Source organism: Stenella coeruleoalba (genome assembly GCF_951394435.1).
Source record: "Stenella coeruleoalba genome assembly, chromosome: 1".
Taxonomy (NCBI): Eukaryota; Metazoa; Chordata; class Mammalia; order Artiodactyla; family Delphinidae; genus Stenella; species Stenella coeruleoalba.
In genome coordinates this window covers 166,834,585-166,854,818 of record NC_137169.1, presented here as the reverse complement: position 1 = coordinate 166,854,818, position 20,234 = coordinate 166,834,585, and the positions used below count along the sequence as shown (strand labels likewise).

Here is a 20,234-nt window from a genome sequence, read left to right as displayed (position 1 = left end):
ATTCTTTTTTTTTTTTTTACCTGTAGATTGATGACTGCCACATCCTTTTTGCAATAAAGGCATTTTTCCTCTCGAAACGGACAGTCTGCGCTCAAATGCTCTTTCAGATCTTTGCGAAGGACTGGCTCCCGACAGCTCTCATTAGAGCACTGCACAGCTTGGAATAAGCAGTGCTGAAGGTGGTCCTGCGACAGATAACAACAAGCCAGTGGGGACCCACTGAGCAGGGCAGTGGGAGGGGAAGCCTGGTGCAAGGCCTAGTGAGGGAGGGAGGGAGGACCCTGGGGCAGCAGGAGAAAGGACTGTGGGGGTGGGGGGCAGGGGGCACAACCTCTGTCACAGGCTCTCTGCAGAGGCCACCCGCTGCCTCTGCTGAGCACAGGGCATGGAGAAGGCTGCTTGCACGGAGGCTGTGACAGCCAGCCTTGTTTGGAGGACAGGGGAAGATGCGTGAGGAAGAAAGCATGCCGGGTTTATCTTTGATTACCTATTAACCTGCTCATATTCTCAGGTTAGCTCTTGAATATTTTCCTTAGACACGCCAATTAATTTACCAGCTCCTCAAGGACATTTCTTTTGTGCACCCTCCATCCCCACCTCCAGCACCAAGTACTAATCTCTGCACAGCAGATGGTAAAAGCCGGAACAGAGGGCAAAGAGGGAAGAAGAGAAGGCTACCTCCTAAGTAAGTGAAGGAAGGGGAAGGACTAAAGGAAAGAAAGGGAGGGAGAGGAAGCTCTTCCAGAAGCGGTAAAGAAAACGATAGAGGAATACAGGATCACAGGCCCAGGAGAAGCTGGGATGGGTCATCCTTGTCAAGTCAGGAAATGTTCTTGACCAGAATATTAGAGAATGGTGACTCAGACAGTGTTCTTCATGTTACAGATTTTTAAAAGCAGGCATGTCTTAACAGAACCTGTGGATAACACTGCAAGTTACTGTGGTGCTGACAAGGTATCAAAATCCTAAGGAGTTTGTTCCCCACCACAAGATCCTTTAAAACAGGGTTGGCAAGCTATGGCCCTTGGGCCAAATCTGGCCTGCTACTTGTTTCTGTAAATAAAGTTTTATGGAGAACAGCCACACCTATGTCTCACATAATGGCTATGGCTGCTTTCCCTCTGAGTAGCTGCGACAGACACTGTATGGCTGGCAAAGCTTAAAATATTTACTGTCTGGCTCCTGACAGAAACAGTTTGCTGACCCCTTAAGAGAACACACAGTTTTACTATAGGATGTAAATAAATATTATAGCTGTTCTCCTTTGCCTCTAGTAATGAGAGACAGTGACAACTGACATCTACATCTTCTCCAAAATCCATGGATGCTACCCCTCAGCTCTCACCAAAACCATCAACATTCATCAAGACTCTGCTACCTGTGAGATCCTACACCTTACTCGCAAGGTGAAGGAGAACAGGGAATGAGAGGAAATACAAAAGAAACAGGTGAAAATAAACCAGCCACTGTTCTCCAGAAGCTGAGGATCTGGTCACTAGAGCTGATCAATGAGCCTCATTTCCTGTACAGGCTTAGTGACAACAAAGTTGGTAAAGAGGCCCTGCTTGCTCTAGGACCTGACTATCAAAACAAGTGGCGAGGGACTGTCTTAGGAAAACACAAAAACCTTCTGTGAACTTCCAAAGAAATTCTTGGGTTAACAAGGGAATCATTTACACATTTATGAGCTCAGTGCCTAGGGGTGTAGAGGCACGATGGGGAAAAGACTGAATCACCTGAAATACATTCCAAAACGTGTGGCTGGGAAGGGAAACTTGTAGCATCCTCCTAGCAATTCCCTGGAAGCTAGAGATGCTTGCCTCGTATTCATTCATAGTGTGATTGAACCTGACATGGGCTTGCTGTGGCGGAGCCACGTTTCCTGCTTTCCATTTAACAACCTTGCACCGCTGGATGCAAGAGCAAGGTAGGACAGCTTCATCTGAAAGGAACTCGACAACCCTTCACCTCCCCTACACCTCGTTTGCTTGCATCTCATACCAATGCTTCGCCTTTACACTACATTCTAGCTCTGTTCTGGTCTGTGTCATCTGCCTTAGATCACAACCTCTAAGACAGCAGGGCCCACAGCGGCTAGGAGACACCCGCCCCAGCACCTGCAAATGCTTCCAGGCAGGGACCCTTACAATTGTGTCTTTCTGCAGTCATGCCCTGGCTCCCATCCTAGGAATCCCCAATCCTTCACAGTTTTCCGAAAATGGCGTGTCCTTGCTCGACCATTTCTTTTGCCCAGCATGTCTCACATCTTCTCTTTTGGATCAATAACCCTAACCCACAAGTTAAGGTCTAGCACACATGGTATGTCCTCCATGTGTTCCATACAAAATGAATCTCTTCATGTGAGATTAATGTCACACCTTAGCCCTCGGTGTGCTGCACTGTAGCCAAGTGTACCTCTAGACAAGAATTCTCTGAGGGCAACCCAATGAATCTCCGTACCATGCTTAGCCCACTAACTGTCACATAAAAATGTTCAGTACATGTCACTGGAAAAATAGCAAAGGCAAATACTGTTCACCAGTAATACCAACCTGGTATCGTCCCAGAATAACCTTGGCATTACATGCAGGAGCATTTTTGCAAAATACATATAAATTGAGGACTTCTCTTCTGCAGCAATTGTCTTTAAACACCTAAAAGATAAACAAAGTAGGTCTCACACACTCCAAAGCTTTAGAGCAACGTGAAGGAAGCTATTATTAATTTGGTCTTCAAGTACATCTCAAAAGTTGGGTGGAAACTTCCAGTCAGTGGTTGGAATGGAAATACCAGATTCACCACCATAAAAGAAAAGGCTGTCTCAGATACATCTGACAGGCCACCAAACATACAAGCCAGGTAATTTAATGCTTAGTGCAGTAGGCTGAAGCTAGGAGAATCTCGTGGTGAACTTGACCCCACATGCTCAAAGGTCAAGAGGTGGGGCTGTGGATGAGGGTGATGCTTTCAGCTTCCTGTCCCAGGGTGAACGTTTGCATTAGTCTTCAGGTGGTGTCACTGAAGCTGTGCTGACTTATTTTTCAGCACAAGCCAGGGGTTGGCAAACTTTCTCCCTAAAGGATCAGAGAGTAAATATTTTCAGCTTTGCCAACCACGTTGCAATGTTCTCTGTTGCAACTATTCAACCCTACTGTACCCGATACTTAAATGAATGGGCATGCCTGTGTTCCAATAAAACGTCATTTATGGACACTGAAATGTGAATTTCATATAATTTTCACATGTCACAAAACATTATCCTTCTTTTGATTCATAAAATAAATTTTTGTTTTGAAATAAAGACTCACAAGAAGTTGTAAAAAATAGTACAAAGTTCCTGTGTAGCCTTCTTTTGATTTTTTTCAATGATTTAAAAATATAAAACCATTCTTAGCTCACAGGCCACACAGAAACAGGTGGTAGGCTGGATTTATCCCAACAAATCCCATGTTGTAGTATGCCAACCCCTGGCCTAGTGCGTGAGGCAGACACAAGTACAACTAAGCATTTGGAAAAGGCATCATAAGAGCAGAGAGAAGGAGCATGAACATTGGACTAAAAAGACAAACAATTCACTTAAAAAATGGGCAAAGGATTTGAATAGGAATCTCTACAAAGAAGATATCCAAATGGCCAAGCACATGAAAAAATGCTCAGCGTCATTAATCATTAGAGAATCAAAACCACGAGATACCTCTTCATACCAACTAGGAAGACTATAATAAAAAAGATGGACCACAACGTATTTTGGTAAGGATGTGAAGAAGTTAGGACTCTCATACCTTCCTGGTAAGAATGTAAAATGGTGCAGCTGCTTTGGAAAATAGCCTGGCAGTGCCTCAGAACGTTAAACACAGAGTTACCATGAGACCCAGTCATTCCACTCCTAGGCACACACCCCAGAAACATGTACACTTTAAAGGCAAATTTTATGGTAAATGCATTGTATCTCAATAAAGCTATTGTTAGACATAATAATAATAAAAGAAAGTTTTAGAGACTAAACAGATGAGAAAGTGATTCCAGGAAGCAGGGTGTTTCATTTCTGCAAGTGACTCATGGTAACTGGAGCTAGTACAGGAAGAGGGTAAAGAAGAAGTGGGAGAAGAATCCTGGGGGGGGTCAGTAAGGACTCAAACTAGCTTCTCTCAAAGAGGGGTGGGAGTGGGGTCCCACCTTACCCCACAGTAGAGGAATATGGATTCCAAGGAAGGTCCCCCTCCCACTCTTCTGCTCCAACTTCTCTGTCCAATTCAACCCAGGACACTGGCTGCTCCGTCACCCAGAGAACTGCTAACCCAAAGCACAACTGTCTTACCTCCTGAGATTTGATCACCTCCTTATCTACAGGGCAGAGTGGGACTGCGTTTAATTCTCTGGAAAGAAAAATCAAAATGAAGCCAGAATTAAGGGCTGACCTCAACAGCCCATCCAAGAGCAGCCGCAGCGCTTCAGCCACCCCCTTGCAGTTCCCCCTGAGCAGGCCAGGCCCTGCCTTTATTCATGCTGTTCCATCCTCCCAGAAGGGGCCCCCCAGTACCCCAACTTCAGCACCTCCTCAGTCTGCCTGAGAAACTCCCATTCATCCTCCAGGATGTGAGTCAAAGAGGGAGTCCTGCAGACAGGGTCAAATGTCCTCTGCCAACGTTCCCTCGGCAGTCTTGTGCTATCACACTGCACCCCAACTTGCACCTTCACTAGAACATAGAGGGTCCTCTGTCACACTGGACCTCCAGCTCTTCACCTCTGTGCACTAGAGCTTGGTTTAGCAGGGTGTCTGGAACACACAGGTGCTGAATGAACGAACCCAGGAATGAATGAGAAGGTGCTGTAATAACCCCCTTTGCAAGCTTGGGAGGGTACAACTCCCGTGGCATCCCTGTATAAACCCCCAAGGCCTGCTTCCATGTCTCTCCTGGTCTCCACCTCAAAATGGCACGACCCACGTTTTACAGCTGCCGGGGAGTCGACAGAGTATCCACGGCGGCAAGGAACCTTCCAGATGCGACACCACCTCTGCCTCAAGGCAAGGAAAGGTCAGGGCGCCTACAGGAAAGACCCCCGTGAGATACAGGTCCTTCCTCACATGGACTGTGCACTGAGGTCTGCCTTCGTGTGCAAAACAGGTGTGGTCTGAATTTTCAGAAAAGGTGACTATCAATAAGACGGAAAAAAATGAAGATTATTCCTCAGGCTCTCAGAGAAGGGTGCTGGGAGGGCCCGTCCTCATAGTCGTGGTTCTGTGGCCAACCGCAGCAATTCCCGAAACCACGATTACAGTTGAGCGGCCACAGATGACACGTAGATCCCAGGAACAGCCCTGTCCGCTTCTGGCCGGAGCGCAGGCCCTGAGCGCTCACCTCAGGGACAGGATGCAGTGCTGGCAGAAGCGGTGCCCACAGCCCGTCTGGTGGGGGTTGTGAAGCACTGAGCGGCAGAAGGCACATCTGTAGCGCTCTTCCAGCTGCTCCACAAACTGGTACTCTGCATCTGGCTCAAAGTCCAAAGACGTGGAGTTACCAGAATTCTGGCGGATGAAGCCACAGGGGACACCTCCTTGCTCCTCAGAACAAGCCATTCTGGGGGATCAGGAGAAAAGAAGGAAAATTCAGTGTGCGAACACCACAGCAACTACAGCCATCAGGTGTTTGAATCATCTGTTCCCTGATTAGTGAACATCACCCACAGGGTCATTCTGTTATGACTTTGTAACCATAGTAACAATCTCCTGCCACTGGAGGGCTCCTGCAGAGGGGAGGTGGCTTTGGGGCGCTCAGCGGGAGGCTGGACCAGATAACTTCTAGCGCGATTCAGTGAGATTTCAGCCCACTGTCCATCAAAAGGATGCTATTATCCTTCAGTGTGGCTACATGCTTGGGCAAAATATAGCCAGGTGTTAACTACATTCTGAGTAAACTCTGGTTATGGATTTTTCTTCCACTCATTTGAGAAAATTGAAACAAACGTTTTGTTAACATTTTTTAGAAGCAAGAACTTTGTATACCAGTACATTCCTTGCAAAATATATAAATACACCACCACCACTAAGCCACACCATTTCTCACCTGAGCTAAATAAAAGCCCATTAACTGCTTTCCCCTCCAATCCATTCTCCATACAGCCAGGGTGATATTTTCAAAATACAAGTATGATGGAAGATTATCTCCCCTCATCATTCAGTGGCTTCCCAGCGCTCTTAGGTTAAAGCCCGTGGTGCTAAGCAGGCTACAAGAATGCATCCTCCCCACCCAGTAGCATCCTGGACCTCTCCTCCCCTTGCTTCCTGCACTCCAACTACACAGGCCTTCTTTTAGTTCTTCCAATATATCATGCTGTCTTCTGCCACAGGGCCTTTGCACGAGCTGTTGCCTCCGTGCTTCCACTATCCCCTTCCAGGCCTCCTCATTTAGTTAACTCATATTCATGCTTCAAATTTCATTGCAAGCTTCATATTCTCAGGTAAGCCTTTTCTTCTCCCCCTGGTCTGACAGCAGGAGGTCTACTCATCAGTCTGTAAAACATGCAAGGCTTCCAGGGGGTGGCTAGGGGATAAAGGTAAGTGTGTGTGTGTGGGGGTGGATTTTTTGCTTATAATCCTTTTGAATTTTTGAATATGGATATATTATCCATCCAAATATTTTAAAAATATACAAAACCAAAAACCCATTCATCCACTGTTACATCTGTCATAGAACCAGGTTCCATTCCTTCAGAGCAACGCTTGATTTGAGATTGGACACGCACTTGTGTGATTATTTTATTTATATCTATGCTCCTCAGTGATACACAGATAGCATCTGGTCTTGCTCACTGTTGTGTTTCCAGCCCTTGGCACTAAGCCAGGCGTGGAGAACAACTCAGCTATTTGTTGAGTTAAAGTTATTCAATGGACTTTTTGTGAGACCCTCAGCAGGGCAGCTCTAAGTAGTACTGGCCTCTAACATAGTGATTCTTTTTTTTTTTCTAATAGGTGAGGGAAATTAAGAGGTGCAAGCTTCCAGTTACAAAATAAATGAGTCATAACATAGTGATTCTTAACCTTTTCTGAGCAAGGACTTCCCCTGGCTTTGAAAATTTGATGAAAACTCTAGACCTTCTCCCTATAAAATAGCACACACGTCTTACATGTGTACCTTTAAGGACCCTTGGGACCCCCACCGGGGTCCCCAGGTTAACAACAGTCTGTCTGCCCTGCAGGCATGCTGCTACTTTTGGCACAGTGCCAGGAGTCGTGGTTTCAGTGTCTGCAAACAGTGAAAGGATGGGTGGTCCTTGGGGGTGACATCCCTCCATGTGGCTGTGGTACAGGAAGGCTTGGCCTTCAGGATGGCTTGTTCTTGGGATCCCTCATGATTCTCCTGGAGCTGACCAGTTCAGCTGGGCCTGGGAGCAGCTGTGTGGCCTGACCACGTAGGCAAGAGATGGGCAGCCCCATTCAACCCTAAGCTCTGCCCAGGTCAGCTGCTGAGTCCGGGCTGTGGCCTGGATGAATGGAGCAGAGGAAGCAACTGGCCTCTTTCAGCGAATAAAGCTTGCTCTCTGGAGAAGCCCAGCAGACCAGGGGATTATCTTCTTTGTCCTGGGGTTTGAGACCAAAGCCCCACGTTTTCCTCCCTGCATGTTTCCTGCAGAATTTCAAGGGTGGGAGGTGAGCAGAACAAGATGTGATTGTTCCCCCTTTGACGTTGTTTACTCTTGAGATTTAACAAAAAAGTTTTAATTATGATGATGAAGAGGCACAGCACTTGATGTACACAAACAACCTAATAACCAAGACTCACCTTTCTCTCAGAGAAGGGGGAGAACCTATTCCAAACTGCCCTAATCCGTCCTGTGTCCTCTAGTCCCAAGGGAGGAGAACAATTCACGTCCTATGCCCCTGTAGGGTTCTCTCTCAAGATCACACTCGTGTCTATGTCACAGAGCATCTAAATTTGGACCCTCAGACATATACTCTAAAGCAGCAGGTCTGTTGAGCCCCCAGAACAAGGGAGTAGGATGTACAAAACTCAGTTTGGGTTCCCCTCCACTACATTCTATCCTATTTCCTAGCACAAGAATTTAATGTGCTCATCTGTGTCTCTGTCTTTCTCTACCTTCCAGTCAATTTTGCTGTGAACCAAAAATCACTCTACAAAATAAAATCTCTTAAAAAATGTGAGGACAACTAGGGCACCTACTAGGCACTGGTGAGGGACCACAGACACCTAAGTGCACAGGAGGAACCCCCAGCAACCAGTTGTTTCAATTATACTTTTATTTTTCCTAATATATTTTTTATCTTTCTTATTTTTATTATATTTTTTTGCGGTACAAGGGGCTCTCACTGTTGTGGCCTCTCCCGTTGCGGAGCACAGGCTCTGGACGCGCAGGCTCAGCGGCTGTGGCTCACGGGCCCAGCCGCTCTGCGGCATGTGGGATCTTCCTGGACCGAGGCACGAACCCGTGTCCCCTGCATCGGCAGGCGGACTCTCAACCACTGCGCCACCAGGGAAGCCCTATATTTCTTATTTTACTTTGTTCTTTATTCTTTGATATTTTACTGCTCCTTTTGTTTCTTTGTTTCTTTGTTTCTTTTTTTTTTTTTTACCACACCACAAAGGCTGTGGGATCTTGGTTCCCAGGCCGGAGGTCAGGCCTGAGCTCCTGTGGTGGGAGCTCCGAGTCCAAATCGCTGGACTAACAGAGAACCTCAGACCCCAGGGAATATTAATCAGAGTGAGGCCTCCCAGAGGTCCTCATCTCAGCACCAAGACCTGACTCTATCCAACTGCCTGCAAACTCCAGTGCTGGACATCTCAGGTCAAACAACTAGTAAGACAGGAATACAGCACCACCCATCAAAAAAAAAAAAAAAAAAGAAATGACAAAAACTATGTTACAGACGAAGAAGAAAGGTAAAAACCTACAAGACCAAATAAATGAAGATGAAATAGGCAACTTACCTGAAAACGAATTCAGGGTAATGATCGTAAAGATGATCCAAAATTTAAAATACTCTAGAAGGAATCAGTAGCAGCATAACTGAAACAGAAAAACAGATAAGTGAGCTGGAAGATAAAATGGTGGAAATACTGCCAGGGAGCAGAATAAAGAAAAAAGAATGAAAAGAATTGACTACAGTCTCAGAGACCTCTGGAACAACATTAAATACACCAACGTTCGAATTATAGGGGTCCCAGAAGAAGAAGAGAGAAAGAAAGGGTTTGAGGAAATATTTGAAGAGATTATAGTTGAAAACTTCCCTAAGATGAAAAAGGAAATAATCAAGTCCAGGAAGCACAGAGGGTACCATAAAGGATACACCCAAAGAGAAACATGGCCGAGACATATTAACCAAACTTTCAAAAATTAAATACAAAGAAAAATATTAAAAGCAGCAAGGGAAAAGCAACAAATAACATACAAGGGAATCCCCATAAGGTTAACAGCTAATCGTTCAGACTCTGAAAGCCAGAAGTGGGTGGCAGGACACATTTGAAGTGATGAAAGGGAAAAACCTACAACCAAGATTACGCTACCTAGCAAGGACCTCATTCAGATTCGATGGAGAAATTAAAATCTTTACAGACAAGCAAAAGTTAAGAGAATTCAGCACCACCAAACCAGCTTTACAACAAATGCTAAAGGAAGTTCTCTAGGCAGGAAACACAAGAGAAGGAAAAGACCTACAAAAACAAACCCAAAACAATTAATAAAATGGTAGTAGGAACATACATATTGATAATTACCTTAAATGTAAATGGATTAAACACTCCAACCAAAAGACACAGACTGGCTGAATGGATACAAAAACAAGACCCTTATATATGCTGTCTACAAGAAACGCACTTCAGACCTAGGGACACATACAGACTGAAAGTGAGGGGATGGAAAAAGATATTCCACGCAAAAGAAAATCAAAAGAAAGCTGGAGTAGCATTTCTGATATCAGACAAAATAGACTAAAATAAAGACTATTAAAAGAGATAAAGAAGGACAATACATAATGATCAAGGGATCAATCCAAGTAGAAGATATAACAATTGTAAATATTTATGCACCCAACATAGGAGCATCTCAATACATAAGGCAAATGCTAACAGCCATAAAAGGGAAATGGACAGTAACACAATCATAGTAGGGGACTTTAACACCCCACTTTCACCAATGGACAGATCATCCAAAATGAAAATAAATAAGGAAACACAAGGTTTAAATGACACATTAAACAAGGTGAACTTAATTGATATTTATAGGCTATTCCATCCAAAAACAATAGAATACACCTTCTTCTCAAGTGTGCATGGAACATTCTCCAGGATAGACCATATCTTGGGTCACAAATCAAACCTTGGTAAATTTTTAAAAATTGAAATCATATCAAGTATCATTTCCAACCAGAATGCTATGAGACTAGGCATCAATTATAGGAAAAAAAACTGTAAAAAATAGAAACACATGGAGGCTAAACAATACACTACTAAATAACCAAGACATTGCTGAAGAAATCAAAGAGGAAATCAAAAAATACCTAGAGACAAATGACAATGAAAACACAATGGTGCAAAACCTATGGAAGGCAGCAAAAGCAGTTCTAAGAGGGAAGTTTATAGCAATACAATCCTACCTCAAGAAACAAGAAAAATCTCAAGTAAACAACCTAAACTTACACATAAAGCAATTAAAGAAAGAAGAACAAAAAACCCCAATGTTAGCAGAAGGAAAGAAATCATAAAGATCAGATCAGAAATAAATGAAAAAGAAATGAAGGAAACAATAGCAAGGAACAATAAAACTAAAAGCTGGTTCTTTGAGAAGATAAACAAAATTGATAAACCATTAGCCAGACTCATCAAGAGAAAAAGGGAGAAGACTCAAACCAACAGAAGTAGAAATGAAAAAGGAGAAGTAACAACTGACACTGGAGAAATACAAAGGATCAAGAGAGATTACTACAAGCAACTATAGGCCAAAAAAATGGACAACCTGGAAGAAATGGACAAATTCTTAGAAAAGCACAACCTTCCAAGGCTGAGCCAGGAAGAAACAGAAAATATAAACAGACCAATCAAAAGCACTGAAATTGAAACTGTGATTAAAAATCTTCCAACAAACAAAAGTCCAGGACCAGATGGCTTCACAGGCAAATTCTATCAAACATTTAGAGAAGAGCTAACACCTATCCTTCTCAAACTCTTCCAAAATATAGCAGAGGAAGGAACACTCCCAAAATCATTTTACAAGGCCACCATCACCCGGATACCAAAACCAGACAAAGATGTCACAAAAAAAGAAAGCTACAGGCCAGTATCACTGATGAACATAGCTGCAAAAATCCTCAACAAAATACTAGCAAACAGAATCCAACAGCACATCAAAAGGATCATACACCATGATCAAGTGGGCTTTATCCCAGGAATGCAAGGATTCTTCAATATACACAAATCAATCAATGTGATACACCATATTAACAAACTGAAGGATAAAAACCATATGATAATCTCAATAGATGCAGAAAAAGCTTTTGACAAAATTCAACACCCACTTATGATAAAAACTCTGCAGAAAGTAGGCACAGAGGGAACCTAAGTCAACATAATAAAGGCCATATATGACAAACCCACAGCCAGCATCATTCTCAATGGTGGAAAACTGAAACCATTTGCTCTAAGATCAGGAACAAGACAAGGTTGCCCACTCACCACTATTATTCAACATAGTCTTGGAAGTTTTAGCCACAGCAATCAGAGAAGAAAAATAAATAAAACGAATCCAAATCAGAAAAGAAGAAATAAAGCTGTCACTGTTTGCAGATGACATGATACTATACATAGAGTATCCTAAAGATGCTACCAGAAAACTACTAGAGCTAATCAATGAATTTGGTAAGGTAGCAGGATACAAAATTAATGCACAGAAATCTGTTGCAATCCTATACACTAATGTTGAAAAATCAGAAAGAGAAATTAAAGAAACACTCCCGTTTACCACTGCAACAAAAAGAATAAAATAGCTAGTAATAAACCTACCTAAGGAGACAAAATGCCTGTATGCAGAAAACTATAAGACACTGATGAAAGAAATCAAAGATGATACAGACAGAGGGAGAGATATACCATGTTCTTGGATTGGAAGAATCAACATTGTGAAAATGACTATACTACCCAAAGCAATCTACAGATTCAGTGCAATCTCTCTCAAACTACCAACGGCATTTTTCACAGAACTAGAACAAAAAATTTCAAAATATGTATGGAAACACAAAAGACTCCAAATAGCCAAAGCAATCTTGAGAAAGAACAATGGAGCTGGAGGAATCAGGCTCCCTGACTTTGGACTACACTACAAAGCTACAGTAATCCAGACAGTATGGTACTGGCACAAAAACAGAAATATAAATCAATGGAACAGGATAGAGAGCCCAGAGATAAACCCATACACATATGGTCACCTTATTTTTGATAAAGGAGGCAGGAATATACAATGGAGAAAAGACAGCCTCTTCAATAAGTGGTGCTGGGAAAACTGGACAGCTATATGTAAAACAATGAAATTAGAACACTCCCTAACACCATACACAAAAATAAACTCAAAATGGATTAAAGACTTAAATGTAAGGCCAGACACTATAAAACTCTTAGAGGAAAACATAGGCAGAACACTCTATGACATAAATCACAGCAAGATCCTTTTTGACCCACCTCCTAGAGAAATGGAAATAAAAACAAAAATAAACAAATGGGAGCTAATGAAACTTAAAAGCTTTTGCACAGCAAAGGAAACCATAAACAAGACGAAAAGACAACCCTCAGAATGGGAAAAAATATTTGCAAACTAAGCAACTGACAAAGGATTAATTTCCAAAATGTACAAGCAGCTCAATATCAAAACAACCCAATCCAAAAATGGGCAGAGATCTAAATAGACATTTCTCCAAAGAAGATGTACAGATTTCCAACAAACACATGAAAGGATGCTCAACATCACGAATCATTAGAGAAACGCAAGTCAAAACTACAATGAGGTATCACCTCACACCGGTCAGAATGGCCATCATCAAAAAATCTACAAACAATAAATGCTGGAGAGGGTGTGGAAAAAAGGGTGGAATGTAAATTGATACAGCCACTATGGAGAATAGTATGGAGGTTCCTTAAAAATCTAAAATCAGAACGACCATATGACCCAGCAATCCCACTACTGGGCATATACCCGGAGAAAACCATAATTCAAAAGACACATGCACCCCAATGTTCACTGCAGCACTATTTACAATAGCCAGGACGTGGAAGCAACCTAAGTATCCATCGACAGATGAATGGATAAAGAAGATGTGGCACATATATACAATGGAATATTACTCGGCCATAAAAAGAAACGAAATTGAGTTATTTGTAGTGAGGTGGATGGACCTAGAGTCTGTCATACAGAATGTAGTAAGTCAGAAAGAGAAAAACAAATACCATATGCTAACACATATATATGGAGTCTAAAAACAAACAAACAAATAACAACAAAAAACAGTTCTGGAGAACCTAGGGGCAGGACAGGAAAAAAGAGGCAGACATAGACAATGGACTTGAAGACACGGGGATGGGGAAGGGTAAGCTGGGACATAGTGAGAGAGTAACATTGACATATATACACTACCAAGTGTAAAATAGATAGCTAGTGGGAAGCAGCCGCATAGCACAGGGAGATCAGCTCGGTGCTTTGCGACCACTTAGAGGGGTGGGATAAGGAGGGTGGGAGGGAGATGCAAGAGGGAGGGGATATGGGGATATACATATGCATATGGCTGATTCACTTTATTATACAACAGAAACTAACACAACATTGTAAAGCAATTATACTCCAATAAAAATGTTAAAAAATAATTTGAGGACTCCCGAAGAGTTTTTGCTTATGTCAGTTATATTTATTAACATTTACCATACCTGAGAGTAAAATTGAGGAATTAAAGAAAATATTTCTTTATTAATTCACTTTAAGATAATAATGAGCCAATTATATGTTAACATAAATAATATTTTTATGAAAAATAATCATTTTCCGAAAGAAAAAAGATTAGTGAGAAGAGTGGCTTTTTTTTTTTTTTTTTTTTTTACGTTTTTGCACATATCAGTTTGGGCTTAAGAGAAGATAGCTGGATTCTCTTATCTACTCTGCATTCAGTCTGTTGCATTAACACATGTCATGTAGCTTCTGGAAAACACCACTGTATACTCATTAAAGGAGAGTAAAGATGGAAAGCGACATCTTAGTATTATTATGCAGATAGTTTTGCCCATGCAGATCCCCTGAAAGGGTCTCAGGGAGCCCCAGGCAGTGGTGTGGTGGTAAATGCTTAACAGTCTGCTCTCCTTGGGGAAAAATTCCAAGTCAAAGTTGTCAATTCTGTGCCTGAACATACCTGAATGATGCAAGAGCCGATTAGCTATAGGAAACCCATGTCCCAGTAAGACCTGCTCCAGCACCCCGGGGCCCCTGAAGCCCGCTTTTGGGACCATTGGTCTATCAGGCTGCCCGGTGGCCTGCTCCTTGTCAGTCTTTGTACTGGCAGGCCCAGCATGTGACCCTCACAGACAGTCTCCTTGCTCCTGCTGGATGGCCAGTGGAGGACAGGACAGCCCGGCCACACTCTCCCTACCACTGTGTGTCTTACCCGGCCCTGGTCAGCAGGCCTAAGTCATCCGCTGACCTTGTTCACTCTCCAGTGTCGTCTTGTCCAATACTTGTTTTCTATGCAATCGAGTTTTTATCTCATTAGATAAAAAAAAATAAGCACTTGTGTTTTGCTCTACAATATGGACTTGAGAAGTGTCAGGGGGATGTTCTTATACGGAAACCGAGCAGTGAAGTTTCCCAGGGCAGGGTCTGTCTCCATCCTCTGAAGCTCCTTCAGGCCTGTGACTCAGCTCCAAAAATGGAATCAATGCACTGCGCTGGCTGACATTAGACAGCCCCAATAATAGAACTATAAAGGTTGACGTTTCTTTGTCTAACAAATGTATTTCTCTAAGCAATTCAACATTTCCAGCTGGTACTCTGTCATTCCCAGGTTGCTATTTAGTGGAAATAAGAGCTCCATTTTATTAAAATCTTTCCCCTCTGGGTATAATAGCTTATGTAACAGGAAGAGCAAAAGATTTCGGTTCTTATAAATAAGAAAAAAAAATCATCAAAATTACTATTAGAGCGTGTATATCTCCTTACTGCAGTAAACAGTGTCTATTCCTGCCATTGATGGAATTATAATGGTCCTCCTGCTGAAGAGTTATTAACTCAAACCAAGAAAGACAAGAGAAAATCATATCCCATCTGCTACCTAAGAACTCTTTTTGAGTTTATTTTAAATGCCATTTTTAAGCTTCATAAATTGATGCACCTTTTCCCTGAGAATTTTCTAGAAATTCCAAAGAAAGGCTAGGATGTCACGATTTAAAATATTCCCTCCCTCCCTCCTTCCTTCCTTTCCTCCTTCCTTCCTTCCTTCCCTCCTTTCTTCCTTTTTTTGAGAAGCTTTGACATGTACTTTAATATCTGGTATATCTAGGCCCTCAACCCGACCCCACTGTCCCTCTTTACTTAGATATTTCTTCTGACTCATTTTTGGGGAACACATAATACATAATCTAACATTCTGAAGCAGCATGAGTTTGGCTTTTCGTTACAATAAAAAGGACACATGTCTAGCAGAATTCACTCTCAGGTTTAACACACAAAAAAGGAAGGTCTGTCTGTCCACACTACGTCCACAGTCCCCCAGCATCTTGTATAGATTAATGAAGGTTTGGAAAACTCAGGAATGCTTTTATGTACTATATTTTACTTCATAGCACATAAGCTCAGGAACTGTCTTCAGGGTTTTCAAGTTCTGATTCTTGAAAGTTCAAGATCAAATCCCAGAGTGAACAGGGTACAGGGCCAGACACCTGGGCTCAGCTCCTGCTCTGCCACTCACCAGCTGTGACCCGTGGGAAGACACTCCCACAGATCCCTTGTTTGTACATCCCTGCATACACTCAGCATGTACTTGTCCTGGGTTGGGTCCTGAGAATGCGGAGACCTGTGACAACACATCTGTCCCTGAGGGTCTCCAAGGGGAGCAGAGGAAATCAGACCCAGGAATGATATATGGCAATACCCTCGTGGCTAGTCCCCCCAAGAGAGATTTAAACAAGCTGCTGGAGCCCAGATGAGGGGTAGCTAATGCTTTCTGAGGTGTCTGTGCTGATTCCAGAGAGAAGAAAACATCTCCACTGGTCTTGAAGAAGGAGGAGGCATTTTCTAAATGAAGGAGATAAAACAATTTCCCAGAGGGTATCACAAAGTTCAGGAACAGTTAATGATTAACTGTAGCTGAAGTGAAATTAGGGGAACACGCCAGTCATCCGCCTGTTTGCTCTCAGATCCATCCTCTGCCCTGCCTCTGCCCTGGTCTGCATCGTCAAGGGGGCTGGTCCCCCAAAAACTGTGTTTCCATAGTCCCCTGGCTTCTGGCTCCATTCAGCCAATGAGAGACACGGGCAGGAGACTGCAGGGTAAGAGGAAGGGAGTAGTAGACCATTTCTCCTGCATCCCTCAGTGTCAGGCAGCATCTCAACAGTGACTGGGCTCCTCCACGGCTTTAATCCCCACCAATGGCCCCTCTCTCTGTGAACTAGCTCCACCAGGCAGGTCCCTGGCTCCCAAGCTCTGGAAACACCATCTCCTCTCTTGGTCCCTTCTGCTCTAGAGGGGGTGGGCAGCTTCCCACTACGAGTCATCTTGGAGTTGCCTCACTCCGAGTGTCCTGTTTGGCTTCCCCGTTTTGCTATCCCCTGTGCCACTAAATTCCCAGCTGGGAACACCTAGAAAGGTCTCCGTGAGATGTGTGTGTGGAAGGGGGGGAAGAGCACGTTGTGAAGAGCCCTGAGTGTATGCTGGTCAGGAAGTCCAGTTTTCACTCCATGGTTTTCATCTCTTTAGGGACGACAGACATAAAGGACAGGCCCAGGCGGGGAGTTGAGGGGAAGAAGCTACTAAAACAGACCAAAGAGGATGACGACAGCCTGATCTAAGGCAGGGGCAAAAAGAAGCTATGTTCGTGAGGCATTCTTGAGAGAAAATGCATAGATTCAGAAATGGGTTTGATGGAAGGGCCAAGTGAGAGGACATGGAGGATGACCCCAGGTTCCAGTTTGGAGGGCTGAGTAAATCATGGCACCAATGGGAGAGGATGAAGGAGAGAAGAAAGTGAAGGATGCCGGGAGGAGACATATCCAGGTTGGGGTGCCTTAGGGACAATCTTAGAGTAATGGGGGTGACTCAGACCAGCCGACATCTAACATCTCTTCCAGAATAAATTATATGATTCTGAGGAATGGCCACATTTTCTTTGTGGTCTCAATAATTGTTTTAACACTGCCCAAGGTGCTAATTTTTATTTATTTATTTATTTTTTACTTTGCAAGTAATTTGGTTGTCATTTTAGTGATGACATTTGACATAACAGGCTTAGATCTATGTCAGGAACGTAAGGTCTGGCGAGATAAGACATCCCAGAGAGCCAGCAGCGCATGAACTCCTGGAAGCTAGTACTGGGGTCTGCTGTCTGGTCCTTCCCCATCACACCCACTGCTACAGCACAGCCCCGTGTTTCTCCCTATTTGGGATTTAATCAGTGCTGCTTCCCCCAAAGTTAACTCCCATTCAGCCTGTGTGACCTTGCACCCACTACTAGGTCTGAGATCCCTACTGCTAATGACTGGATTTGACAGCAGTTCTTAGGGTCCAGGGGGTGTTGTTAAATGTACCTCGGTGCCTGGATGGGGGAGTCTGAGGACTGTGGGAGAGGCCTGTAGCCCTTCCAGAGGCCCCTTTGTAAGAAAGGGTACTGACAGTCAAGAGAGATTGCTTCCTTTGGGAGGTGAGACCCGGGTGATAAGATGGGGGCACAAAGGCTGGCCAGGTGCCCCAGGATGGTCCTTGAGCCAAGGGCAACAGATGGGTAACAACACACCAGCCCATGAAGCTGCCAGTTATAGGGTGGGCTGCCAGGAGCCAAACAACCCATTTCTCAGTTCTGCTCAGGCCTCGCCAGGACCTTAAGAAGCCGACTCCCCGAGGTTCACGTTAACAGGGGGCAGGTGCAAATATGTTATTCCCCAAACCCACCCGAGACCCAGTGACAGGTCCTGGGCTTAAATTAAAGGAGGGGAGATGTTGGTTATTGATGAGGAAAAGTTAAAATGTGAAATCCCAAGATGCTGTGACTCAGGGAGATGCCCGAACCTGTGCCCTGGGCAGTGATCTAATAGAGAACAGCCTTGGCTGGTATGGCCAGATGCCCACCTGTTGAAGGACAGGAAGTTCCCTTTATCAAAGTCACACCTGGTCCTTGAATTCTGAGATGCTGCTCTTCCAGGAAGAATGGTTACTACCAGAAAAATGAAACACAAAACAACAACAAAAAAAAAAAAAAAAGAAAAGAAAAGAAAGAAGAAGAGGAGGAGGAGGCAGCAAAAGAGGAAGAAGAAAAAGAAAAGCCCTTTATCTAGCACGTTGCCTCCACTGGCACAGAGAATGGAGATGGGCCCAAAGTTGTTACCAAAGCCTCTGTCTGCAACGGCCCAGAAAGCTCCTGAAGGTGAAACCCCTCAAGACAACTGCTGGCCTCTGCCCCCGCTCATGCTTCTCTTCCTCTCCGCTGTTCCCACAGCCTAACACAACAACACAACCACTGTGTGACCTCCAGGACAGACTGGTTTTATTTTCATCAACCTTTAACCATGCAGGTTAGACAAAGAGGAAGGGCCTTGGAGAAACTCAGGTGTAAAGAGGTCATTTCCCATCAGGTCTAACGTGACAGGGAGACCATGCAGGGAGCAGGTGATCCCACCACAGCCAGATGACATGTGACAACAGCCCCCCAAACCCAACTGTCCCCTCCACACGATGGCTGGCTTTGGTGTCGCAGAGGCAGAGGAGGGTGTCTTTTCTTTTCCTTACACTTTTGCAGAAGAGGGTTTTCTTGGACACGGGATGGAGAATGATGTGGGTATGGTTTTAATTCCTTTGAAGAGAAGTGTGATGTCTCTCCAAGTTGTCAGGAGACCTCTGGTTCCTCATTTCCTCTGGGAGTGCAGCAAAGCACTGCTGGTGGAGAGAAGGGGGGGTCAGGGGCTGAAGGGCATTCCTGAGGCCCTCCTGACTCTGTGGCCGCTGCTGCTTTGACATCAGTCTCACTCAGGGAAGCCTTGAAGGGAACTCTCTCCTGCTTAGAACCAACCAGAGTCCGCCTGGCTCCAGGTGATGCTGCAGAAGATCTCCGAGATTTGCTCTCGGAAGTTAGAGCAAGAGGGAAATAATAAAGACTGCTGACCTTCCCATGCAAGAGCTTCCTCTATAAGAAGCTCTGACTCAAGTCAAAGCTTTGACCCTCTGCCTCAGCTCCACGCCCATCACAGTCCCCACTGCTGTCCGGGTTCGGCTCAGCAAGCTGCTCGAGGGTGGGGCTGTCCTCATTAGTCTTCAGACCTTCAGAGCCAGCCGAGGCCCGGCACAGATCACTCCATCAACATTTGGTACAGAAGAAGGGAAATTCGGGATCAATGTAAGGCCTCAGTGGAAAAGGGCTATTGGAAGGAGGGCCATGAAGACAACCTAGGACAAATCGGAATGAAGCAGACGGACGGCAAGGGGGCGATATGAAAAGATGTGAATGGAACCTAAGGGCTGGAACTGGACATGGGTCGCGATTACACTTACTGAGGCGACGTGCAGGCTCAGAGCCAGCGAGTTTATATGCATTGTCTCATTTTCATCCTGACAGCAACCCTATGATGTACACATTATTATTATCATCCCCAGTTTCTGAATGAAACATCTCCCAAGTTCACCTGTACTCTGCCCTTGAACAAGCCGGAGGCCCAAATCATCTGGGTGCTGGGGTAGGAGGTGAGGCCCCATGAAGGTAGTTTGGAAAAGCACAGTTATATTCATTTGATGATCTAAACTGTAACCACATAATCAGATTTGACAATTAGTCTCTCCTAAACTGTTGCCCTCTGGCCATTTACGTGGCATTTGACACGTCCTTCTCAAAACTCCCCGGGGGTGGGGGGGGACACGTACCTTTTGGTTCTCCTGAGGCCCAGACCACACCTCCAGGCGGCTCCCCCCACAGGGCTCCCCTGAGGCTGGGTCAGCTCTCTTGCCACAGCTCCCACCCGCCTCATTTGAAAGGCTCCCTCACCCTCAGCCAGACT

General features: G+C 44.4%; 1 protein-coding gene across 1 annotated transcript in view; it reads right to left on the bottom strand.

Moving 5' to 3' along the window:
- Nucleotides 1–19,019, bottom strand: part of TRAF5 (TNF receptor associated factor 5) — a 29,620-nt gene extending 10,601 nt beyond the window's left edge. Inside the window, exons 1-6 of the mRNA XM_079915228.1 lie at nucleotides 18,976–19,019; nucleotides 8,946–9,024; nucleotides 5,361–5,579; nucleotides 4,319–4,376; nucleotides 2,553–2,654; nucleotides 21–185 (exon numbers count right to left, since the gene is read on the bottom strand). Coding sequence (XP_079771354.1) covers nucleotides 21–185; nucleotides 2,553–2,654; nucleotides 4,319–4,376; nucleotides 5,361–5,578 — 543 coding nt within the window. The 5' untranslated portion in view covers nucleotide 5,579; nucleotides 8,946–9,024; nucleotides 18,976–19,019. The remainder of the gene's footprint in view (nucleotides 1–20; nucleotides 186–2,552; nucleotides 2,655–4,318; nucleotides 4,377–5,360; nucleotides 5,580–8,945; nucleotides 9,025–18,975) is intronic.
- Nucleotides 19,020–20,234: the final 1,215 nt, after the last annotated feature.